This window comes from Lolium rigidum, chromosome 6 (assembly GCF_022539505.1).
Source record: "Lolium rigidum isolate FL_2022 chromosome 6, APGP_CSIRO_Lrig_0.1, whole genome shotgun sequence".
Taxonomy (NCBI): Eukaryota; Viridiplantae; Streptophyta; class Magnoliopsida; order Poales; family Poaceae; genus Lolium; species Lolium rigidum.
This window is the reverse complement of record NC_061513.1, coordinates 293862000-293888278: the sequence shown is the minus strand read 5'-3', so window position 1 is coordinate 293888278 and position 26279 is coordinate 293862000. Positions and strand designations below refer to the sequence as shown.

Sequence of the window (26279 nt, the reverse complement as noted above, 5' to 3'; positions counted from 1 at the left end):
GTTAGTGTGGCAGGTGAAGTAGTTGGCGAGCATGATCGAGCTATAGAGATTGCTGAAAAGGCATATAGAAGGTGTATGGTAGCACTTTGATAGTGTTTTTGAAACTCAAGGTGAAGAGGAGGTGTCGAGCAATTGAAGGAACTCCTGGAGGATCTAGCTAAGGAGATTTTGTTAGAAACGAATGTTTTTCTGTTGGTGTCATGGCTTGTGATAACCAATGATTTTGAATTATCTTGTATAAGTAGTACTGGTTTCTTTGATGATTATAATTTATGATATCTCTAATTTCTTTGTTTTCTTTTCATAAGTGCATTAGGAACTATATATGTGCATTGGGCAAATAAAATTTGAGAACCCGTGGCAACGCACGGGCATTTTAACTAGTTAGGTATATAGAAGTCTTTCTCAGTTTCCCCCGCAAAAGAAAAAGTATCTGTCTGTGTTTTTGGGCCAATCGCACCTTAGCAGTGTGAATGAGCAAGACGACCTACAGTGTTTCGCGACGCGTCTGACGTGGCCACCTCGTACAGTATGTTGTTTGCAAGGCATTTATTGTACCAGCGACCTATGTTTTGTTGTCTTGCTGCATGCATTCCTTTTGCTCTGTTGTTGGGTGGTGGTTTCCTGTGCCTTTCATAGCATCGATCCAATCGAGTCTTTCTCAGTTTTTGTTTTTTGTTTTTGAAAAAGAAGTCTTTCTCAGTTTCCCCGGGCAAAAGAAAAAGTCTTTCTCTGTTTCTAGGCCAATCGCACCTGACCAGTGTGAATGAGAAAGACGCGCTGCAGCGTTTCGCGACGCGTCTGACGTGGCCATCTTTCGCGTTTGCTTGTTTTATTAAATACTACTCCAGTACGAGGGAGCTAGGAGGCATGCACGCATCCTCCTAAACCCCAGCCTTCCCACTCGTAACCAACCATGACGAAGATCGCTTGGACATACGACATGGTGGAGCCGATGTGGTACCTATACGTGAGCGTGGTGAAGGCTCGCGACCTGCCCACCATGGACATCACCGGCGCGCTGGACCCGTACGTAGAGGTGAAGCTGGGCAACTTCAAGGGTGTGACGAGGCACCTGGTGAAGAACCCCAACCCGGTGTGGCGGCAGACGTTCGCCTTCTCCCGTGACCACCTCCAGTCCAACCAGCTAGAGGTGGTGGTCAAGGCGCACAAGGACGTGCTGTGCGACGACTTGGTCGGCCGCGTCCTCTTTGACATTGCCGGCGTCCCCAGCCGCCTCCCGCGCGACAGCCCACCTGTCGCGCCGCAGTGGTACTGCCTCTCCGACGCCCACGGCAACAAGCTGCGACACGGCGAGATCATGCTCGCCGTCTGGGATGGCAGCCAGGCCGACGAGTCCTTCCCGGAGGCATGCCACTCTGACGCGCACTCGCTGCGCTCCCAGACCAGCACGCGCCCCAGGGTGTACTACTCACCCAAGCTCAACTACCTCAAGGTCTCCATCATTGAGGCACAGGACCTGCAGCCGAAGAAGAAGAAGAAGGGCCAGCCTCTCGCACCCACCATCGCCAAGATACAGATGGGAAGCCAGGTCCGGCGGACGAGGCCGCAGGGGTCGTCCAACCCGAAATGGAACGAGGAGTTCATGTTGGTAGCCAGCGAGCCGTTCGAGGACCCGCTGGTGGTGACAGTAGTGGAGGATCGCGGTCGCGACGACGACCCCGTGGGCCGCGTGATCATCCCCGTGGCGACCCCCTATGTGCCACGCAACGACCTGGCCAAGCCGGTGCCGTCCAAGTGGTTCTACCTGGCGCGCGAGATGACCCTAGACAAGGCAGCGGCGGATGTCACCACGGGCGTCAAGAACAAGGAATCTTCAAAGACGTTCGCCAGCAAGATCCACCTCAGAATGAGCCTTGAGACGGCGTACCACGTGTTGGACGAGTCGACGCACTACAGCAGCGACCTCCAGCCGGCAGCGAATAAGCTCCGGAAGAGCGCCATTGGCATCCTAGAGGTGGGCATCCTGAGCGCGCGCAACCTAGCAGCAGGCGTGAAGAACCCTTACTGCGTCGCCAAGTATGGCGCCAAGTGGGTGCGCACGCGCACGCTGCTCAACGACACGGCGGCGCCGCAGTGGAACGAGCAGTGCATCTGGGAAGTGTTCGACCTCAGTACCGTCATCACCGTCGCAGTCTTGGACAACCTGCACATCTCCTCCCACGGTGACGCCAAGGACGACCAGAGGATCGGCAAGGTGCGCGTCCGCCTCGCTACGTTGGAGCTGGACCGCACGTACACACACTACCACCCGCTCATGGTGCTCAGCCCGTCGGGGCTGAAGAAGACGGGAGAGCTCCAACTGGCTGTCCGGTTCACCTGCACGGCGTGGGCAGACATGTTGGCGCAGTACGGCCGTCCCCTCCTCCCGAAGATGCACTACACGAACCCCATCTCCGTTCTGCAGCTGGACTACCTCCGGTTCCAGGCGATGCAGATGGTGGCGACGCGGCTGAGCAGAGCGGAGCCGCCGCTGAGGAGGGAGGTGGTGGAGTACATGCTGGACGTGGACTCTCACATGTTCAGCCTGCGTCGGAGCAAGGCCAACTTCTACCGGATCACCTTGATCTTCTCCGGCGCCGACGCAGTCGGTGTTAGCGATAATCACTCCGTCGCCGGCACGGCGACGTGTGCCGTACGTATACGAGTAGTGTACGTGTTCCGTTCTGATCTAGGAGTTGTGCCCCGAGTCGGTTAGCTAGTCTAGGTACTATATAATCTATGTAATAGCTAGGCTTGTAACACCACATCGAGAATCAATACAAAGTAAACAACAGGCTCGATACGAGCCTGTGGCGATATATTGTTTTCGTGTGCGTGAGTTCTAGCTGATCGTACGTGGGCTGTTGCTTGTTGCAAAATAGCTTTGGCTTGTTTGCTACGTGTGTGCAGGTCGTCGTCTCGCCGGAAAGTCTTCGTCGTCGATCGTCGTCGGACCGTACTCGACGGCGTAGTGGGGCTGGGCCAACAATTGGTATCAGAGCCTCGTGGAGGATCTTCTAGTAACGGGAGGTCATGACGAAGGAAGTGGGCGAGTCTTCCGGCGCCGCGGCGCCGGTGTCGACGCAGTATCCGCAGTACATCCGCGACAACTACACGGTGTGGGCGACCACGATGATGTGGGCACTCGAGTCCAACGAAATCTGGGAGGCTGTTGATCCCGGCGGCGACGAGTTCAAGAAGGGCGCGTCGATGTACCGCAAGGACCGACAGGCACTCACGGCCATCTGCTCGGTGATGCCGATGGACGTGAGGCAGCACCTAATCTCGAAGACATCTGCTAAGGAGGCGTGGGAGACGATCAAGACGCTGAACCTTGGTCATGCACGTGTCCGCGAGGCGGCCCTACAAACCTTGCTGAAGCAGTACGAGAACCTGGAGATGGGAGGAGATGAGAAGCTGGACGCCTTCGCTTCGAGGGTCGCTACATTGGTCAATGGGATTCGCGCGCTGGGCGAGAAGCTCGAGGAGATCTCGATCGTAAGACGTTTCCTACGCGCGGCGCCGCCGCGTTACTTGCCCGTTGTTTCGGCGATCGAGCAGTGCGTCGATCTCAAGACTCTCACGATGGACGATTTGGTCGGACGGTTCAAGGCGCATGATGAGAGGATGAAGATCACCTACGGCGGCGAAGCAAAAGTGGAGGAGCACGTGATGCTTACGCGCGCCCAGTGGCAGGCAATGGCCGCAAGAGAGAAGAAGAGCAATGGAGCATCAAGCAGCGGTGGTTATCAAGAAGCCTCCCGCCCGGCGAAGAAGTCGGATGAGAAGCCGAAGAAGCCAAAGAAGAAGTTCGATAAAAAGAATCTTCGCTGCCATAAGTGCAACCAGCTCGGTCACTTCAAATCGGAGTGTCGCAACTCTCCGGAGAAGAAGGCTCTCTTGGCGAAGGAAGGAGATGATGGACCAATGATGTTGATGCTCGAAGTATGCGAGCTGATGGACAACGTTGAATCAACTCCGCAGGTGCCGGCTAGGGAGATCGTCACGCTCGAGGAAGACAAGGTTTTCCTTCATGACAAGGCGAGGATGAGGACAGCGAGGCATGTCGGGTACCTCGACACAGGCGCAAGCAACCACATGACCGGCGACAAGGCTCAGTTTTCTGAGCTAGACCTCTCGGTGGGAGGAACGGTTCGATTCGGCGATGGATCGACCGTTGGGATAGCAGGGCGAGGTACTGTCCTGTTTGAGTTGAAGAACGGCGGTCACAAGGTACTCACGGATGTGTACTATATCCCCAAGTTGAAGAGCAACATCATCAGTCTTGGTCAGCTCGCGGAGCGTGGATGCAAGATCGTGATCGAGGACGAGTTCTTATGGGGGTATGATCGTCAAAGGCAACTCATCATGAAGGTGGAGAGGGCGAGGAATCGACTCTACATCCTCAACCTGGATCGGGTGGATCCGGTATGCTTGATGTCAAGCATGGAAGACTCGGCATGGAGGTGGCACGCGCGCTACGGGCATCTTAATTTCCAGGCTCTACGACAACTTGGACAGAAGGAGATGGTACGTGGCTTACCGTGTGTTGATCATGTTGAGCAGGTGTGCGACGGTTGTCTCATTGGGAAGCAAAGGCGAGCCCCGTTTCCAAGGGAGGGACAATATCGAGCAAGCAAGGTTCTTGAGTTGGTGCATGGAGACAGTTGGTTGTGACACGCGACGTCGTCTTTGAGGAGGAGAAATCATGGAATTGGGGCTCCGCGGAACCGGTACAATCAATTTCTAATGAAATATTTACTGTAGTCTACAGTGATTCGCATGCAGATGATCAAGAAACAGCGTCCCGGGGCGTTACGGATTCAGGCGCTGGTTCAGGTTCAGAAGATGGAGGTCCGGGCGCGACAAGCAGCAGCGCTACGGCTGATGGTGCTAGCGATCGGAACAGCGCGCGGAACGGCAGCGAGTCGAGCGCTCGCTCGACCGAGCCGCTAGGGAGCTCTCCGTACAGGAGTCCTGGAGCGAGCAGCAGCTCACGGAGCAGGGCGCGCGGCCCAGACTGGGAGGAGCCAGGGACGCCGGATGAAGAACCAAGCACCCCACGAGGTGGCTTTGAAGCTTCACCCAGCAGTCCAGCAAGCCTAGCTGGGCGTGGTGCTGTTCCATCACCAGGACGTGGACGGGAATCACAGGGTGGCTCTGATCGTCCTGTTTCCCCGGGAGCTACTGAAGATTCAGTAGACGCTGAAACACGAACTACGTCAGCTTCCGCGTCTCCTCCAAGTGCATCGGAAGAAAGGAGACGTCCGCCTACTCCGGAAAAATTTCGAAGTGTACTGGAATTATATCCGCCGGAGACCCTTCGCACAACGCGTGCGCGAGGGAGAGGACAAGGTCGGTGTTTACTCACCGAGGAGCCGACGAAGTTCGAGGACGCAAACACGGAGGAGTGTTGGCGTCGTGCTATGGATGAGGAGTTGGTGTCGATCCGTGACAACAATACATGGAAGCTTGTCGATCTACCCAACGGCCAAAAAGCCATAGGGCTCAAGTGGGTGTACAAGATCAAAAAGGATGCCGAAGGGAATTTGGTAAAACACAAAGCAAGGCTAGTGGCCAAGGGCTACGTGCAAGAGCAAGGTGTGGATTTCGAAGAAGTGTTCGCTCCGATTGCAAGGATGGAATCGGTGAGATTAATTATCGCTCTCGCAGCTCAAGAATCTTGGAAATTGCATCATATGGATGTGAAATCCGCGTTTTTGAATGGGGAGTTGGAAGAAGAAGTCTATGTGAAGCAACCACCGGGATTCGTCAAGCGAGGAGAGGAACACAAGGTATTGAAGCTACACAAGGCGTTGTACGGGCTACGGCAGGCCCCTCGGGCGTGGAACATCAAGCTTGATCGTACATTGATCTCTCTCGGATTCGAGAAGAGCCCACTGGAGCATGCTATGTATAAGCGAGGTCAAGGAAGGGATCGTCTACTAGTTGGCATCTATGTCGACGACCTATTGATAACCGGAGCGGATGAGGAGGAGATTGCTAAGTTCAAGCTACAGATGAAGGAGTTATTCAAGATGAGTGATCTAGGCTTGTTGACCTACTATCTTGGGATTGAGGTGCAACAAAAGCTGGGTGAGATCAAACTATGCCAGGAGGCATATGCGAAGAGAATACTCGAGAATTGTGGCATGGAAGATTGCAATCCAACTCAAGTTCCAATGGAACCTCGGCTTAAACTAAGCAAGAAGAGCGAAGCACCCGCGGTTGATGCAACGGAGTATAGGAGTGTGGTCGGAAGTTTAAGGTATCTGGTGAACACAAGACCGGACTTGGCCTATTCCGTTGGCATTGTGAGTCGCTACATGGAAGCACCCACAACGGAACATTGGGCAGCGGTGAAGCATATACTCAGGTACATCAAAGGGACAACTGACTATGGTATTGTCTATTTGAAGGAGAAGGGGAAGGTGAAGATACTTGGCTATAGTGACAGCGACATGGCAGGCGATGTTGACGACCGTAAGAGTACCTCGGGCGTGGCATATTTCCTTGGAAATAGCATCGTAAGTTGGCTATCACAGAAGCAAAAGGTAGTTGCATTATCTTCTGTGAAGCTGAGTATATAGCAGCTGCAACCGCGGCGTGTCAAGGTGTGTGGCTAGGGAGGCTACTCGGTGACCTCAAGGAGGAGGAAGCGGAAAGGGTGGTGCTCAATGTTGACAACAAGTCTACAATCTCTTTGTGCAAGAATCCGGTACACCATGACAGGAGTAAGCACATTGATACGCGGTATCACTACATACGGGAGTGTGTAGAGGAGAGCAAGATAGAAGTCAACTACGTTCGCACCGATGATCAGCTTGCAGATATTCTGACCAAGTCTTTGGGTCGACTGAAGTTCTTGGAGATGCGACGAAGGATCGGCGTCCAAGCTGTGAAGACCGGCACATCGTGCTTAGGGGGGTGATTGTTAGCGATAATCACTCCGTCGCCGGCACGGCGACGTGTGCCGTACGTATACGAGTAGTGTACGTGTTCCGTTCTGATCTAGGAGTTGTGCCCCGAGTCGGTTAGCTAGTCTAGGTACTATATAATCTATGTAATAGCTAGGCTTGTAACACCACATCGAGAATCAATACAAAGTAAACAACAGGCTCGATACGAGCCTGTGGCGATATATTGTTTTCGTGTGCGTGAGTTCTAGCTGATCGTACGTGGGCTGTTGCTTGTTGCAAAATAGCTTTGGCTTGTTTGCTACGTGTGTGCAGGTCGTCGTCTCGCCGGAAAGTCTTCGTCGTCGATCGTCGTCGGACCGTACTCGACGGCGTAGTGGGGCTGGGCCAACAGTCGGGAATTGGTTGGACGGCATCTGCCAGTGGAAGAACCCGCTGACGACAATCCTCGTGCACCTTCTGGTCCTGATCCTCATCTGCTACCCGGAACTGATCCTGCCGACCGTGCTGCTATACCTGTTCATGATCGGGGCGTGGAACTACAGGCGGCGGGAGCGGAAGCCGCAGCACATGGACACGGTGTTGTCGGATGCGCACCCGGACGAGCTGGACGAGGAGTTTGACACCTTCCCGACATCCAAGCCGGGGGACATCGTGCGGATGAGGTATGACCGGCTGAGGAGCATCGCTGGCAGGGTGCAGACGGTGGTCGGCGATCTGGCTACGCAGGGGGAACGCGCGCAGTCGCTGCTCAGCTGGCGTGACCCCAGGGCGACGGCGATATTCATCACGCTCTCCCTCTTTGCGGCCATTGTACTCTACGTGACGCCCTTCCAGGTGGTGGCCACCTTCGCTGGTTTCTACCTCCTCCGGCACCCGCGGTTAAGGAGCAAGCAGCCGTCCATGCCCTTCAACTTCTACAAACGCCTACCAGCCAAGGGCGACACGCTCCTATGAACATACACGAGTCTTTTTTTTGGGTACCTATGCCTGTGTGTGTATGTCTTGTCAGAGACTCAAAAATAAGCACTAGTGAAAAACAGGCATAATGTCGCGGGCCGCAAGACCCTTTTGTCGCGGGCGGCCAGCCGCGACAACGGAGACGCGACAAAAGGCCCAACCTTTTGTCGCGGGTCGCTTACCACCCGCGACATAAGGTCCACCACGTGGCAGGCGCGGGGCGCGCAGGGGACACCCCCTTTTGTCGCGGGTGGTACTACAGCCCGCGACAAAAGGCTCTCTACGTGGCGCGCGCAGAACGTTGCAGCTTTAGGGTTTGAGGAGTGCAGCCCCCCCCCCGCCCCCTCGCCCACCGCCCCCCCTTTTATTTCATTTTTTTCATTTTAAAATAAAATTTGCATATATTTGTACGCTACTACAAGCTGTACACGTTCATTCATTATATATAGATCGAGCAAACAAATATTGGAAGCAAAAGTCGTTCTATTCGTAGATTCCCCTTACATATACATGGAGCTCACAACTACCGGGACTAAAGCCCGTCGTCTATTCGAACTATTACATGGGGATCATTTGATGCGCCTAGTTGGACTAAACAAGCCGTTGTCGTCTATTATTTTTCTCATCAGAAGTTCCGCCACTTTTTCCGTAATTCCTAGTAGGTGTTCGTGTGGTTGGAGCTTCTCCCGCATGAAGTCGACCTATATAGGAAAATGAGATGAATATGACTATATCAATCTTGATAACGAAATATTGACGATAGTAAATTAAAGTTGTGAATGTTATTGCTTACGTTGAATCTATTATCGTTGTGCTTCTCAGTGGTTAACATGCCAATGGACTCGCAAACGTAGTATCCACATAGATTCGTCCCCTGTGGCTGCTGGGCGCACGGTACAGGAGTAAATGTTAGCTTCTCTGTGAAGTCTCCCGGAGTATTCTTCTTGAAAACTCTCCAAATCCTGCCAGGCAAAAGAATGATTGAATGAGTGGATAATTAATTGATATCTCACGAAAGATATAGCGCGGCAATGATTGAAATTACCTCTGGAGCAACTTCTGCAAGCCGCGGAACCCGTCCAGGCCTCTACTCAATGGGTCCCTTACTTCAACTATTCCCTTATCAACTTGAATGTTTAGCAGAATCCAGTGGAAACTGCACATGTTTATATATATATATATATAGGACATATTCATGCTACACCCGGGTGTAGTTACTCCCACGTGTGTTTCACACAATCTAGGTAGTATCTATCATACCGAAGAGTATATACATGTAGTATGCAGTATATAAGAATATTTTGGTAGTATATATACTACTTTGTAGGTAGTATGTACACTTTTTTACGTACACTATTTCTTTACGTATAAATATGCATGTATTTTGTATATATAGTGCAAACTATGGGTATATTTAAACTTTTTTCACCAAAGTTGGTATGGAGTATCTTAGATATAGTGTACGAACATACTCAAACCAATAAAGTATGTTATATACTTCCGTATGGTAGTATATGAGACGTGGGTGTAGTTACACCCGGGAGTAGGAAGTATTTATCCTATATATATATATATATATATATATATATATATATATATATATATATATATATATATATATATATATATATACACGTCATGAATTACACTTAACATCGAGTAAAAAAATTGAATGTGCACAACAGATCAGTAAGACTCTCACCTGTAGTTGTAAGGAAACAGTATTGAATCACAGAAATGTTGCTCCCCTATAAACCTTAGTAGGGTTTCCCTCGTTTCTTCGGTTTTATCCCTTACCGTGTCATGATGTACTTTATCTGGGTCAACAAACCCAATATTGATTATCTTCTTACTTCTGCATTCACTGATCTTCAGTCTGCATATAAGAGAGCACATAAGATATAATGAGTATATGCAATGAACAGGAACAACTGAATGAACATTAACTTATATGTAGTTAACAACTTACAAGCAATAGCAACTCATGAGAGATTTGTCGAGGGCCTCAAAATTGAATAACTGCCAGAGTTCGGAAATCTCAATATGGAGATCCTCCCTTCGGAAGTAATATTCTTCTGGGATATACGCCACGATGTATCTTTGGTCCACCTTGCACGCATCAAGGTACCACATAATATTGAAGAATGATGGTGGGAACAACAACTCGAAGCTGACAAGACATTCGACCACATCAACCTGTAACCCTGACAAAGTTTCTGGATCCATTACCTTCTGAGAAATTGCGTTGAGGAATGCACATATCTTCACAATGGCTAGTCGAACATTTTCTGGTAGAAGTCCTCTCAATGCAACCGGAAGCAATTGTGTCATAAGCACGTGGCAGTCATGGGACTTTAGGTTCTAGAATTTTTTCTCCTTCATAATTCCCTTTATATTCGACGAGAAACCAGACGGAACCTTGATACTGAATAGGGCTTCAAAAAATATTTCCTTCTCGTGTTTGGTAAGAGCGTAGCTGGCAGGCCCTTCAAACTTCCCTGGATGATTGCCGTCTCGTCCTTTATGATGTTCCTGGTCCACCCGTGCTTCTGTTGTATCTTTTGTCTTCCCATACACGCCCAGAAAACCTAGAATATTCACACAAAGATTCTTGGTCAGGTGCATCACGTCGATTGCAGAGCGAACTTTCAGGACTTTCTAATATTCTAGCTCCCAAAAAATAGGTTTCTTCTTCCACATGGGCGCGTGTCCGTCAGCGCCTTTCGGAACAGGTCGACTGCCTGGACCCTTTTCAAAGATAACATTTAAATCCTTGACCATGTCAAATACATCAGCACCACTACGGGGGACAGGCTTCGGACGGTGTTCTGCCTCGCCATTGAAATGCTTGCCTTTTTTCCTTAAGGCATGCCTGCGCGGAAGAAAACGGCGATTGTACAGGTACACATTTTTCCTACTTTTTCCCAAATATTTACTTTCAGTCTTATCTAAACAGTGTGTGCATGCATTGTATCCCTTATTCGTCTGTCCTAAAATGTTACTAAGAGCAGGCCAATCATTGATGGTTACGAATAGCAACGCTCGTAGGTCAAATTCTTGCTCGGTGTGCTCATCCCACACACATACACCTGGTTCGGCCCACAACTCCAAAAGTTCATCAACTAATGGCCTTAGGTACACATCAATGTCGTTGCCGGGTTACTTTGGGCCTTGGATAAGCACTGTCATCATAATGAACTTCCGCTTCATGCACAACCAAGGAGGAAGGTTGTAGATACATAGAGTTGTGGGCCAGGTGCTGTGACTGCAGCTCTGCTCCCCAAAAGGATTCATGCCATCTGTACTTAGGCCAAACCATAAGTTTCTTGCTTCACCTGCAAAATCCGGAAACTCTCTCCCGATGTTTCTCCACGGCCGACCATCAGCGGGGTGCCTCAACATCGCGTCTTTCTTACGTTCTTCCATGTGCCATCGCAACAACTTGGCATGCTCTTTGTTTCTGAACAAACGTTTCAACTGTGGTATTATGGGAGCATACCACATCACCTTCGCAGGAACCCTCTCCCTGGGTGGCTCGCCCTCAACATCACCAGGGTCATCTTTTCTGATCTTATACCGCAATGCACCGCATATCGGGCATTTATTCAAATTCTCGTACTTCTCTCCGCGGTAGAGGATACAATCATTAATGCATGCATGTATCTTCTGCACATCTAATCCTAGAGGGCAGAGAAGCTTCTTTGCTTCATACGTACTGGCGGACAATTCGTTCTTTCTTGAAAGCAGCTTCTTTAATATTATCAGCAATTTTTCAAATCCCGAGTCAGTCACACCGGCCTCTGCCTTCCATTTTAGAAATTCCAATACGCTACCCAGCTTTCTCTGCCCATCTTCACAACCTGGGTACAACAATTTGTGGTGCTCCTCTAACATCTTGTCGAACTGCAACCTCTCCTTATCTGTGCCACAGTCTCTTCTTGCATCAGAAATGGCCCGACGAAGATCATCATCAACAGGATCATCTGGTGCCCGTTCTTCACCTCCTTCTTCTTCATTGTCTTCCATTGCGGTATCATCGTATTCAGAGAACATAGATCGGTACTGGTCATCGTTATCTTCTTCTTCATCGCCGTCTTCCATCATAACCCCTTCTTCTCCGTGCTTGGTCCAAACATTATAGCTGGACATGAATCCGAACCGAAGCAGGTGGCTCTTAATGTCTCTTGAGCAAGAGTAATCCTTCTCATTCTTACATTTCAGACATGGACAGCACATAAAACCTTGCTTCGACTTGTTGGCCTCGGCCACAAGCAGGAAAGATTTCACGCCCTCTCTGAAAGCAGGATCACATCGGTTACCGTACATCCATGGATGACTCATCTGCATCATAAGTACAATTATGTATCAGATGCAATCACCTTGCTAAAATTAGTATTGTGCGGACTATGTATACGAGAAAATAGTTGCTAACCTTTTAGGATCAAAAAGAGGAGAAATCTTATCAAATAAAATCAAGTGGCATCCTCACAAACATTTCATCAAACACCTCTTGTGCACATGAAAAAAAAAAGAGCTAGCATAAACCTCCACCTTTCACCACGAAGGAAAAAAATGTAGGGAGGTGGGGGGGGGGGGCTGGCTGTGTGTATATATAGGCCTGGACATTTTGTCGCGGGCCGTACCACGACCCGCGACAAAAGGGGTGCCAGCAGGCCACGACCAGCCTCAGACCCCTTTTGTCGCGGGTCGTGGTACGGCCCGCGACAAAAGGCCCGGAGCGCTCCAAAATGTTTCAGGGCGACGTGGCCAGGCCATTTTTCGCGGCTCCAGACGCGCCCGCGACAAAAGGCTTGCATGAAAGCCCTGTTTTCCACTAGTGAAGGTTTTTTCTTTTTTACCACACGGTGTACACGGCAAAGAGGCAAAAAAACACACGGCAAAACGATGAAACACATGGCCCTGTTGGCCGCGTTTGACGGAGCCGTGATGGCCCCGTTTTCTTTGCCGTGTAACAGGGAAATACACACGGCAAAGGCCTTACCCCCCTAATTTTCCCTCCGCGACAATTCTTTCCTGGCGTTTTTTCCTGCGGCCATGTATCGGACAAAGAATTCACAACCCACTTGTCCTGCACTGGTTCCCGCTGCCACAGCTCCTCTCCCCGCCACCGCCGACCCCGTACGGCCGTTTCCCGCTATAGCTCATTTACCCTAAATGCCATAGAACCTCGTAGGAGGTAGCTCATTTTGTGAAGGGTTTTTCAGATTAACTATCATATTTCAAGTTTGTATTTTTTCCTCGCAACTAGGTCACCTAAAACGACGCCTCGCGAAGGTTCTCCATTTTTCTGATTTTCTTTGAGGGAGTTGTGCTCAAATTGGGACCCGCCGGAATGACTTTTCGCAAGAACCGGCGTTGAGTGGCACACCGGAGAGAACCATACGAAACCGACATTGTATCTTTGATAAAACAACACGATGTGGACCTAAAAATGATTTTTACAAAAAATCTGAAACAAGCGAAAGTAGACGCTTAGTTCAAATTTGGCCCGCTTCCAGCGAAATCGGCAGGACACCTTATAAAATACCATTGAATTCCCAGAAAGCTAGCGCACGTAGCAGGTATGTGAACCTTAGTGCGGAAGTGGTCTTCTAATTTTGTGCATAGGTTTTGTACCATTGCAGATTGCATTTCTTGTAGATGCTTCACAGTGCACAATATGGGCTCGTTCCGGCAAACTATGTCATGCCTAAGGTCACGACCTGGCTCGTTTGCCCTAAAATCCATAGAACCTCGTAGGAGGTAGCTCATTTCGTGAATGGTTTTCCGGAATAACTGTTGTATTCCAAGTTGGTAATTTTTATACGCAACCAGGTCACCTAAAATGACGCCTCACGAAGGTTCTCCATTTTTCTTTTTTTTAGTGAATTGTGCTCAAATCGAGACCCGTCGGGATGACTTTTCGCAAGAACGGACGCTACGAGGCACACCGGAGGGAACCTTAAATAACACGTTGTGGACCTAAAAAACCTCTGCCCCCCCCCCCCCCCCCCCCCCCCACCAAATTTTTTCCTTCTTCTCCTCCCTATCAATTTCTTCCCAGCGTTTTTTCCCGCCATCTTTTCGTCCTCGCGCCACTATATATAGCCATTTATTTTTACAATCTCCTGTATAAAATTGATCACAGTGATCAGCAAAAACAAGGCATGAGGAAAGTCCACCTCAATGCCATACACACATTCGCGCGTTGCCATGCCATCGTAATACCACAAATATATTTCAAGTACATGCTGAAGAAGAGTAAACTAAAGCACGGGCTAGGAAAATAGCAAAGCAAACAGTATAGTGCACAAATATCTCGTAGAGAATAATTATTTATTCAGAAAGAGCATACTACTCAACAAGTATTGCCTATGAACCTCTCTAAATTCTAACATCACGCTAGGATAAATTGAGATGTGCACACATTGGTGCACGTATACTCTCTAGAACATAGTTCAGAGGTCTCAAAACAGAATGTGCAAAGCACATTCATTGGCTCATCTTATGCTAGGGAACAGTAGTTCTAACTATCTCTCTACTGCTTGACGAAGTCCTTGAGCTTGTTCAGCTAGAAGAGGTACTCCCGGCTGTCCTTGTTGATCATGTACTCGTGCAGGAAGTTAGTGGTCAAGGGCGAGATTCCACGCAGCTCCAGGTACTTGTGGAACGCCCTCTGAAGGTTCTCGTCGAGGTCGCTGCACAAGACAGACCAAGTGGGGTACAGCATCAGTAAAGCAATTCTTAACCAATTAGTTTCTGTTCGGTTAATCAGGAAGGTAAAGACAGAGAAGTGTACAACCTCAGCAAGTTTGGTTATAGCATGAGCAAGTAGTTGTTAGCTAGGTAATTAAAATGGTTAAGTCATGGTTTTGGGTTCTTACTTGAAATCGGGGCCCTCATATGCGATCAGCTCCTCATCGTCGTTCGCTGCAGGCTGCTTCACGGACAGGGTGTCGATCATGATCTCGTCAGGGTAGGCGGTGCAGGTGAACTCGAGGCTCGGGCCATCGCTCTTGGAGACGGTGACTGTGAGGGGGACGGTGGACTTCGGGGCCTTCTCACCATCTTCCTGATCATCGTCGTTCTCTTTGTCATCCTCATCCTGGTCATGCTCCGCCTCGTCTCCGGTGACTAGGCTGGGCATGGAGACCAACACCTCGATCTTCTCGCCCTGGTAAGTTCTTGTGAGAGTGATCTCGTTGAGCCCCTTCTTGTCGGTGATTTTGAAAGGGAAGTTCTCTGGGATCTCCTCAACCTGTTTAAAATGGAAAAAATGAGGTTCTGGATAATAACTCAACACTCCTAAAATGAACAGGAAAGTTGCTCATAGTAAAATCACAAATAAAATAATAGTGTTCGCTGCAAGACAAGCATGCCAGAAACTAATTATTTTCCAACCCTCGTGTTTCCCCTCTCAGTGTGCACCAGTTAGACTAAATCATGCCAATTCATGGAATAGATACCAAGCAAAGACAGAGCAAGTTGCTTGAATTCCTTCCAACCCTCATGTTTCCCCTCTGATTGTGCACCATTTATTTAGACTAAATCATACCAATTCATGGAATAGATACCAAGCCAAGACAGAACAAGTTGCTTGAATTACTCAACCTTCGGGAAGGACTTGAATCCTTGCTTGAACATTACTGATTTCACACACCTTATGTCCTACAACATCTAAAGACACCAGCTTGGTTTCTCAAGCAGGATTTAAGGAATAAGTAAATCTTCAAATGACCAGGAAGTAACTAGACCACCGATTCATTTCCCCCATAAACTCGACTCAGTGTATGAGTTGACCGGTTCAGGAAAGCAACCAGTACCCCTTATCATAACAGAGAAAGACATAAAAGCATTCAGAGCATTTAATAATTCATAGTTTTAAACAGCAGAATATAGATGGTTTGGTATGGCTAGCATGTGAGGTGTACAGTGGCAAGATAAAAAATAAATGGTAAATAACATTCCACGCAAACATATCACTCAAACTCTACTGGCATAGAACATTTTGAATGGTGTGAAAATGTGGAACGGTTGAGGAAAGCAGCCAGTACACCTCATCATCCCGTACAAAGACATAAAACCATGCAGCGAATTTAACAGTACATCACTTTACACAGCAGGGGACAGAAGCATGCAAGATGTGAAGTCACAAGAAAAACGACATCTTAACTGCAAAAATTCAGTCCAGCCAAGCACATATACTGTAATACAACCTAAGCAGGGTCAAAATAATAACAGCATCTCGACCATGAACAGAGCCATACTACAGCAATAAGGCTACAGTAAGATGTCACGAGTCCCAAAAGTAGAGAGGTCTCATGGTAGCGAAGGCAGATGCAAATCCTTATGCAAGATAACTGAATTACAAAAACTAACCACTCACCACTACAGTAATTCGTACGAACTCAGAATCATGCACACTGAAAGTGAAATCTAGCAAGACAGTGATAAGAATCGCAATCAACATAGTCAGCAGTGAACTAATACAAGCAGAACATAACCTAAAGTAGTGAGGTAAACCCCTGAAAAAGAAATCTACCGTGACCATATAGTAATTGCAGTCAACATGGACCGCGAGGAAGTGAAATAAAGAGAATAACAATAACCTAAAATAGCTAGGTAAGCCTGCAGATCATACGACAAAAGACAACTCTAGACTTGGAACTACACTACCAATTGCAGCAGGAAGATATGGGTATGACAGGACCAACGAAATTCCTAAATTACCTAAATAATATTCCCTTTTGAATAATGAATGAATCACAAAAAAGTAATTACCCATAAGAGGAACTGCAGTTAACATGGACAGCTAGGAACTGAAAAGGAAACGAACACAACCTAGACTAGCCAGAACAGTCTTCAGCTCGTACTACCAGAGACTGCTCCTAACTTCGAATTACACAACCAATTGCAGCAGCGTTGTAATATGGCAATGACCAGAGTAACGAGATTCCTAAATTAGGTACTACAAAAAGGCCTCGTTTTTAGATGGGGAATATCGCATACATGACCATTTCCAATCCTACCGCTGCGGGCTAGACCCAATCGACACCGCTGCGAATTAGCTCCCTCTGGAAGAATGTGACTAAAGCTACGCAGATGAAAACCGGGGACAGATCGGAACAGCAACGATTGTGTATGATTCGGATGCGGGAGGATTCGGCGGAACGCTACCCGGTCCTGGTCGTCGTAGTCCTCGGCGAACTTGATCTCGGACTTGATGACGCGGAGGAGCTCGTCGTCGGAGCTCGGCCTCACCGCGGCCGCCGATGAGAAGGGCATCGGCCGCGCGGCGGCGGCGGCCAGGGGCCGGAGCAGGGCAGCGCCGCCGCGCGACGAGCGGAGGAGGGGGAGGGAAGAGGTGGCGACGCGGCGGGCGGCGGCGAGGAGGGCCATGGCGACAGGCGGCGGCGGTGGAGAGGGGTTCAGGGTTTAGGTGGAAAATGGTTGTGCTTCGTTTCGTCGGCCGGTTCCTCCATGGTTTTGCAAGCCCTTTCGGGATAAATTGGCCCGTGAATAGTGCTGGACCGCGGAGAAAAATACGGCAAAGTATTCTTTACTATTATATTGGAGTTGGTCGTAGGTCGTACAACGCGTTTGGTGAAGGAGATTCGGATCATCCTAACCGTTTGATATAACTCAACGTCTCAAAACATCCAATTCAATCGTCTGATCACCTCGCCTACCCTTCCACGCTGGGAGCATCACTAAAAGGAAAGCTATCTTATATTTTTAGTAAATCATTGTTTTTATTGCCTTGTTTCAGTCGCTACAAATAGAAATTAAGCTAACTTGGAAAGCTATGATAGCCAATCGCAGGATGCAAAAATTTAGGTTACGTAAATTAGGGAAGTATTATCGAGCAATTATCACGGCAATCAATGTTGAGTAAACTTGGAAAGCTACCAGACCCAGTTTTATCAACATTTATCACGTCAATATCTATTACCGTCTCCTCTTCCAAGACGTCGCAGCTGAGGACATCTCCAAATCGGTGCCGGCGACCCCCTCAAAATCTTCCTCGTTTACCCGTGACATAACAATGCCTCACCTTCGATCTCACCCAGTCCGCACGATTTAAAGCCCCATGGCGGAAGCCAAGGATGACTATGCTTGTGTGCCGCGTGCCGTAGAGCGCTGTTGGTCGCCGCCGCCACATTATGCCTCCACACCGGGAGGTAGGAGCCTCGATGTCGGCGTGCTCGTCAACAACGCAAGGGTATGTTACCCATACGCCCGCTAATCCCACGACGTGGAAGTAATTTGGATCAATTTTGAGGGCATCACGTAGGTCACCCATGCCGTTCTTCTCGAGCATGGTCGACAGAAAGACAAGGACGTTGCTGTCTTAGCCGCAACGGAGGGCATGGCGCCGCCCATCAGACCAGCCCAGTTACTTTCCTGGAAGCAAGCGGAAGGTATGCTCTTCTTTTCTTTTTTTCGTTTACTAAATCATGGAAACCACTCCTAATTTGCAGGCTTGTTTCTAGATGCACGTATACGGTGTGATTATGTTTTCATTTTCTTGATACCACGTGTAGTATTTTTTTAAAATTGGAACAGTGGCCTGTAAATTTTTTGGTGGATTGCTATCTCAGGGCTTGTGTACATAAAACAAGGACGAACGGAGTTCTTTTTTTTCAGGTGTTAAGGCAGAATAATTTATATTGTGCCATTCCAATTTGGAGTTAAAGGAATATAAGATTGGAGGGATATCTTATTTGTCAACTGAGACTACAGTTATAACCCTGTGAGCAGAAGAACAACCGACTTATGTGGCTTACTCAATTTTGCAGAGTTCTTTGATTGGTGAAAATGCTAAATTTCCTCTAAGAATAAATATTTACTAATTTTATCGAAGCTATTAATATCTGCTATTTTGCCTATAGTGTAATTTTTCTAAAGATAACTTGCATGGTTGCTTAATCTCAGATAAAGGAGGGTCCTAATGGAGGAGGAGCTCGGTGAAAAGGAGAATTCTAGGAAGGAAAGATCACCATAGCACAAGACAACAACGAAGTAAGCTTTGCATTATTTCATACTCCCTTCATTCCATAATTCTTGTTGCGTATTTTGATGTATCTATTCGTAAAATATGTCTAGATACATCCAAATTTGTGACAAGAATTATGGAAATGAGAGAGTAGTTCCAATCCGAGTGATTTTTATCATTTACATGATAGAACCATATATTTGACCAGAAAAAAGTGGCTAATGTGGATGTCTTTTCTATACAGATTTTTTTTTTAATTTTAGGATCAAGAATAAAGAACCGGCCGCCGTGTTGGCGCGTTTTTTTTCCGCAAAAATAAAAGCGCGCCAACGCGTGCCGCATTAGCTGCCGCTGTGATGACAAATGTGAGAGGGCAGCCAACGATGCGCCCCTCCTACCAATGTCCCTGCTCGGCGTGGCTCCGCCATGTCTGTCGGAACATCTCTAGCAGATAAACACGGTAGTGCCCTCTGTCCTCTTCTGATCCCCTCACTCCCCGTTGGTACTAGGGTGAGGGAGGCGCTGCCTGTGCTTTATCCAGCGCATCATCATCCCTGTAGAAGGACTAGGCAGCGCCCTTGCTTATTTACCGTATTGAGCCTGAAGGTGCTATTATCAGTACGGTCGAGTTGCAAGTGTTATTATGTGTGGGTGAACCTTTAGCCTGTGAAAGCGTGGAGGGCCAAGGGTCGTTAGCTCTCCAAAAAAAAATACCATGATGAATATGTTAGTTTATCTGTGTGTTAAAAACTATGTGCAATGAAAGGGTTGCTATACTGCTGCTAATTGTGGGGTTAAATGTTACTTAATATAATACTGACTATAGATGGCCCTAATAGAAATTGAAAAGGTTAGAAATTTTTTATGTATTTGAGTCAGTCTGAGAAATGATTAACTGATCATCCGGTAACCTATTCTATCCAGGTATCTGAGGTATGTATGTGTGAAGTCCCAGAGAAAAGAAGGAAAGGTCAATAATATGAGCTTCTTGAAGCACTAGGAGTATACGATTCTCCTTTTCCTTTGGAGACCATGGCACCTGAGATGTGATACGAAATATGGTATAAAGGTGAAAGTACAATTGGTGGCTCAGTTATTTTTCTCCAAAGCTTATCTTTCTTCCTTGCTGGCAGGGAACAAGCAAGAGATTATGAGAGATAAAGTGAAGGTTGTGTACTGCATTGTAGGCGTGCAGGCTGCTGAGAAGCTCCTCAACCAATCATTTGTTTCTACCAGTTGACATGAAGACTAGACAAGATCAAAACCATACACGTGAAGTTAACATATCTGCAGCTGAAACAATTCCTAGCTGCTACGATGCCAAGGAGGCCGAAGCTAGCTAGAACATGTGTTGCCGGCCTTAAGATCCTCCTTTCTGGATACTGCCATCCTAGAGTCTGTAATGCTGGCGTCCTCAAGAATATTCAGAATGGTGACAAGAACCTGGGAAGGAAGTATGTATAGGATGAGATCAACCAGCTTAAAACATCTTTTGATAACTTTGTTGCTTCCAAATTTGAATAGTGTGTGCAAAGCCACAAATTAATTAAGAAGTTTGCTTACAATAGAGCTAGGAAACCCTGAAGGGTTCATCACCCTGATTTTCTTATTAAATTAATTTATTGTAACAGACAATGTATACTCAGCTGCGGTGCCAGTGATTAAGATACGCTCTTCCCGCCAGGTAAAGTCGCTATCGTTTTGTTTATTGGATGCAAGTTTAGCTATGACAGTCGGATCACCCATCTAATTGGCTAACAGTCTATCTTTCTCAAAAACATATAGTTTACTTCATCCTGGTTTGTATAGTAACATGCTTTTATCAAAAAAGAGTTTAGGAAGATACGGAGGAGGGAAGAAACGCTATATATGTTGATTTTCCAATATTAGTGCCGATTTCATCTGACTTCATCAATTAGGATTAGCTTGACTACATGGATTTGGCTGTTTTCTTTCTTCATTTTGACAGGGGTACGAATCGGACTGCTGCCACGAATTGTGTGAGAAGTAAGATTGACTTTTTTTTACTACAATTAATACCATATATACTTTTATAGAAGAAAATACTACTTAGAAGATCTAGAAAGCCTTTCTATTCGTAAAATTAAAACTTACATATTTGGTTTTATATGTTATAATAGTAGTGTTGGTAACAATAATTAAATCGCCCACGTCAAAGGAGCAACTTGATCGAGCGACAAGTTCAGTTCTTTTCTTTTTCTGTTGAACAAAGCGTTTTTTTATCAGGATGTGAAGCAACCATTTAAATCAAAATGTAAAGGTTGCAAGCATATTTAATTTTTATAATATTGAGTGCATATCTTTTCTATATAGGCGAATATTTATGTACACTATATGTTTACTACAAATGAAATATGTCTGAACTCATTGTAATAATTTCAAAATTTAATAGTATAGAAATAGGGGCCGTAGCAACGCACGGGCCTTCAACTAGTATATTTTTAATTGTAAATTATGTAATAAATAAAAAATGATGTACACAAAAATATTTCCAACTTACAACTTAGCATAAATGCATAATAATGCACTAACAAAACAGAGTAGTTAGGAGCAGCAACTTGCCATGTCCATGACTCTTTTGCCTCAAGAAAGCAACGTGTAAATAATTAGGATAGCCGCATATGTGTGCTATTGTTGTATTTTCAGTGATACCGCATAAACTAACGCCAACCTTTTATTTGATCAAAATAAACGCAGTCGTCAGTTGCATGATTCCACCGGGCGCGGGCACCTAAGGTACAAGGATTGAATCCAACTTGCCTCACGTTAATTTTTCCAATCCTAAGACAATCGAGACAGCCAAACCGGATGCTTGTCGGCCCGCGGTTTCACCGGTCGTTTATTCGAGCTCACGGTCTAGTGCGCTTTAAAAACCGGCGGCGGCAATGGTTCTTGTTTTCCCCAGTTGAACCGCATGTTCTGGTTTGGATTTTAAACTATGGTGCACAGTCCATGGAGTCAGGGGCATGGACATAGGGTGTTCTCCGCAGATGTTGTGTTCAATACCACCCGGCAAGGAAGCAATGTGCTTAAAAAACCGACCGAGGCACTGGTTCCGGTTTCACTCGGTTAAACCGCAGATCTGGTTTTAAAACTATGGTCAATGAATGACACGGTCTATTAAGATGGCGAGCCTTGTGTGCATAGATGAATGTTACAACTGAACTTGTCAACATCAGTATAACACATTATCTCATTCTACAGGGTAGGATAACTACAATTTATCAATGTTAACATTGTCCTATAAGTAACATTTCTAAGTAGACAAAGTAGGTACCACGTCTTTGTCATCTTTGGCTGATTCAAACTCCCCGTTGATCCTGTTCGCAAGGTCCCAATCAATCCAAGATGTGTACTTGTTGAGAAATCCCGGTGATGGCCTCGAAGGTGATTCCATAGCATTGATCATGCGAGTAGATGAGTCGAGAAACCAAGCGACATATTCCTCTTCTGATCCTGACGCCTATATCATGTATGTGACGCCCTCGAAATAGCATCAGGCCCCGTCATAGAGGATGGTACACAAGGAGTGCACATGAACAGTGCTCCAGTCTGTCTTTATTTTTTAAATTGGTTGCACCAACTTTTAAATTTTTTATATTAATTTTCACAGTAATTCATTGGTAGAAATATTCAACGGTAATTTAATTACATTTCAGTAATTCTTCATCGGAGCATAATTCTTCAACGGTGAATCTAATTTATGGCATTAACTAAGTATCCATATTTCCTGAAAGCAATTTCTAGGTAGAAATCTTGAATGTCAGCGGTAATGTTTTGGTGTCAATTACGAAAGAGGCTCGAATTTGTCCGGCACATCAACCTTAGTGAAGAAGTGCGGGAACAAAAGCTCGAATGCAGTCCAACTCTCCTTCAAGCAATCGCGGGCAAGATGACAACGGGGAGTTTTCCTATATTGAGTCTACTCCCTCGGACCGCATATCTTCAGCTTTATGGGCCTCCAAACCTTCAGATCTGTACGCCTTCAACTCCTAAGATACCTGAAAACATAAACCAGCGGTATAACGTGACATGTCCATTAGGCATACCCATGTCACATACCGATAGAGTACTGCATCTTTGACCATATCCTAAAGATACTCGACCTTCCCCTCACCTACTTCTTCCCCACTCCCAATCACACTATCCAGAACACGCGCTCCTCCCCTACCTCGCCGGCCCCTGCCCCAACCTTCCCTATCTTGCCGCCCCCATCCTCCCTACTTCCTCTCGCTGTGGCGCCTAGAAAAACCTCAAGCTCCTCCACAGCGGCGTGCTCCATCAACGGTGGCTCAAGGGGCAGCCATGCGGCCCGAATCGGGACTCAAGGTCAAAGGTGCTGGCGCCGGTCGAGGTGAGGCCGGACTCGGTGTCGCATGCATGTCAAGGCGAGGCCGGAGGATGCCTGACCCAGGAGACGCTGAATCACAGTCCTCAAGGTCAAAGGTGCTGGCGCCGGTGGAGGTGACACACAAACGAACACGCGGAGACAATTTAAACATCCATTTTGGATCGCTCAGTTGGAGATGCCTTTACGCTGCGTGTTGGCTGTGTCGATTTTGCTTCCCAAGGAAAAGTCCAAGCGAAACCCAAGAAAGAGGTGACCGTACAATGATCTCCACTTCAATAAACAATCAATTAAACAATTCTAAGGAGATAACCACCATAGATATTTTGGGTATTCTACATTTCCTAGTTATTAATGATTATAATCATCCCTTTCTATTTACTTACACCTAAAATAGACAACCATGCATTCAAGAAAACTCTTTAGCTTTGCTCTCTGTCATTATCTCGAAGGACACTAAATTAGGCACAAACACAGTACATATACTTGAAATTTACTTAAGTGGCACCAATGATCTACAAACATATATGTGTATTCATTTTTTTCGTATGTTTCACTTCTAAACAAGAATTTGGCTCAACCCAAGAATTTTAAGAGCACCATCTTGGAAAGAAAGAACATCGGTGCCTTGCAATATATGCCTTAAAATGTAGTGCAAAGTGTATTTTTAAATGGAAATATTAAATCAAACCAATAAAATATTTGTGTCTTAATATTAGTTGTTTTATTATATAGTTAATTATTTTAGGTATAATAAAATGATTAAATGGCAATATGTGGAGAGAATGGTGAAATTATATTTCAGTAAAAAAGATTAGTATAAATAATTTATAGTTGTCCAATTTAACTATGATGGTTTGTACGGTTGCTTACAGGACTATTGAACCACTGATAAACTATGGTTACCATATATGTACATGAACAATAATAACATAGTTTTGCGGCTCCCAACCGAAACATTTACGAGTGCGGCTGAAGCACCTACCATGTCTTTAATATTCTTTAAAGATCCAAACTCACTATTGATCTTGTTCATAAGGTGCCAATTATCCCCAACTATGTACTGGTAAATGATCTTAGTGAAGGCCTAGAAAAAGGTTCTACCGGCGACGATCCTCTGAATGGACGCGTCGAGAAAAACCAAACGGCGTGTTTCCCTTCCGATGACGACGTGACGCCCGTAGCATGTTTGTAGCGCCCTCTAGTAACACGAGGTCCCGTCAAGGAGGATGGCCGAGGGCTCACCAAGAAGACAGTCGGATGCGCGCATCACCGCCGTTGAACCATCCATCATGTTACATCTGGCCGTGCGGACTGCCACACTGATCTCCTATCTTGTTGCCTTGGACACGAACAAAATATATCTACCTTTTCAAATATTTTGTTCAATGATTTAGTTTGAAATGGAAAAACTGTTAGAATTGATGTCGTTTTAGCTAAAACTCCTTTTTATTTTTTTCGTAGAAATGAAGGAAGAAAATTCCGCTAAAATTACACGCGAAGCTTTTATGAAAAGAAATCCCACTGGGTGGGCCAAAGCAGTGCACGAGGAGGCTGACGAGGCACATGGATGGCCACGTGGCACAACGTGATACCCCTATCGTGTCACGTGGGCTCTCGTGAGCCTCCGGGCACCGTGCGGGAGAATCACCAGGAGAACCGGTCGACGCGGCTCTGCCGCTGCCGTCGCTGATGATGCCAGCAGGTCAGCAGCAAGGTGTTTGCTCAGTGAGCTGCTCCACCAGACCACCACCCAAAGGTGAGCAACTGCGTTGGTTGGGGTGCTCGCCGTTCCGGTAGCAGCCACTCTACGGACTTTATCTGCCTAGCCGACGCGCAGCGCACGGCAGCTTCCACTTGGTGCTCATAGCTATCGAGGCCAAGATGCGCGCGCCCCTCTACGGCTTCAGCAGCGGCAGGAGCTGAAGCTAGATCAATGAGTAGTGCTACACACAAAAAAAAATGAATTAGTGCTAGGAGGAACTAGACACTAAATGATATAGTACAAACGGGACCTCGGCGTGAGAATTCTAGAAATTCATTCTAGACAGGATTCAAACTCTGGTCGTTGGGTACGTCACTGCGACTCCTACCACTGGGCTATGCCCACGTCCTCATGAGTAGTGCTACACGTCCGATGATTTCCATCCGATTCATGTACGACGTGAAATCAAGCCCTATGTGTTTTGCGTTTTCGGCATCTCTCACCGTGGAGAGTGAGGATCGTACAAATCGTAGATTAAATGGTCAGACATGAATGATCGTCCGCAGAGCAAAATCGTAGATCAAATGGGGTGTGGAGGGGAAGGGATACAACGGCTAAGCAGATAGTATACATAATTTTTACTCCAACAAATAGCAAACAACACGTGTCAGCCTCTGAGCCATTTTGAATGGATTTGCGACTGCAGCACAATTGCGTGTACCAGCAAGTGACAAGTTTGCTCGTGCCCCGACTGTTATTAGCTCCGGAAGTTGTATTTTGTCTTTTATTTTTCTTATCTAGACTCATTGACCATGTTATGACCATAGACTGTGACATGACTTTGCTTGAGTCCATGAAGGTGTCTAGTAAGCTTGAGGTGGGACCCCTCGAAAGACTAATACTGTAATTATTTCCGCAATGCTGACCATCCATGCAACATCACAAACTCCATTCACGTGTTGGCATATATAATACTCCCGGCTCACGTGTTAGCAAGAGCCAGCGCGGTGGCACCCCGTGCACATGATGTGGCTCTTTGGTGAGAACCCTTGAGACCCGAGGTACATAAACTTGTTGAACGGCTAATCATTGCCGTTCTTGCATATTGAGGGTACATATACAAATGGCGAATAAAATCGAGCTTATTGAATGACATGGTTTGTGCATCAAGGTAGGATAACCAAAGGGACAAGTCATAGACTAATGGAAATATAAGTGCATAATGATCATGCTTATAATTAATACAATTTGCAATAGAAGCACGGTGTGTAATCAAGTGGTAGAACGACATGGCAATACTCCCTCTATTTGGGTTTTTATGTCCAGAGA

At 46.8% G+C, this 26279-nt stretch overlaps 2 protein-coding genes across 2 annotated transcripts; one reads left to right on the top strand and one right to left on the bottom strand.

Moving 5' to 3' along the window:
• Nucleotides 1–916: 916 nt before the first annotated feature.
• On the top strand, nucleotides 917–7877 carry LOC124664391 (FT-interacting protein 7-like). The gene is made up of 2 exons (XM_047201924.1): nucleotides 917–2612; nucleotides 7315–7877. The coding sequence occupies exons 1-2, from the start codon at nucleotides 917–919 to the stop codon at nucleotides 7875–7877; spliced, it is 2259 nt and encodes a 752-aa protein (XP_047057880.1).
• A 6574-nt stretch (nucleotides 7878–14451) lies between these two features.
• On the bottom strand, nucleotides 14452–17279 carry LOC124659002 (uncharacterized protein At2g39795, mitochondrial-like). The gene is made up of 3 exons (XM_047196974.1): nucleotides 17058–17279; nucleotides 14765–15138; nucleotides 14452–14578 (listed from the first exon to the last, which is right to left on the bottom strand). The coding sequence occupies exons 1-3, from the start codon at nucleotides 17277–17279 to the stop codon at nucleotides 14452–14454; spliced, it is 723 nt and encodes a 240-aa protein (XP_047052930.1).
• Nucleotides 17280–26279: the final 9000 nt, after the last annotated feature.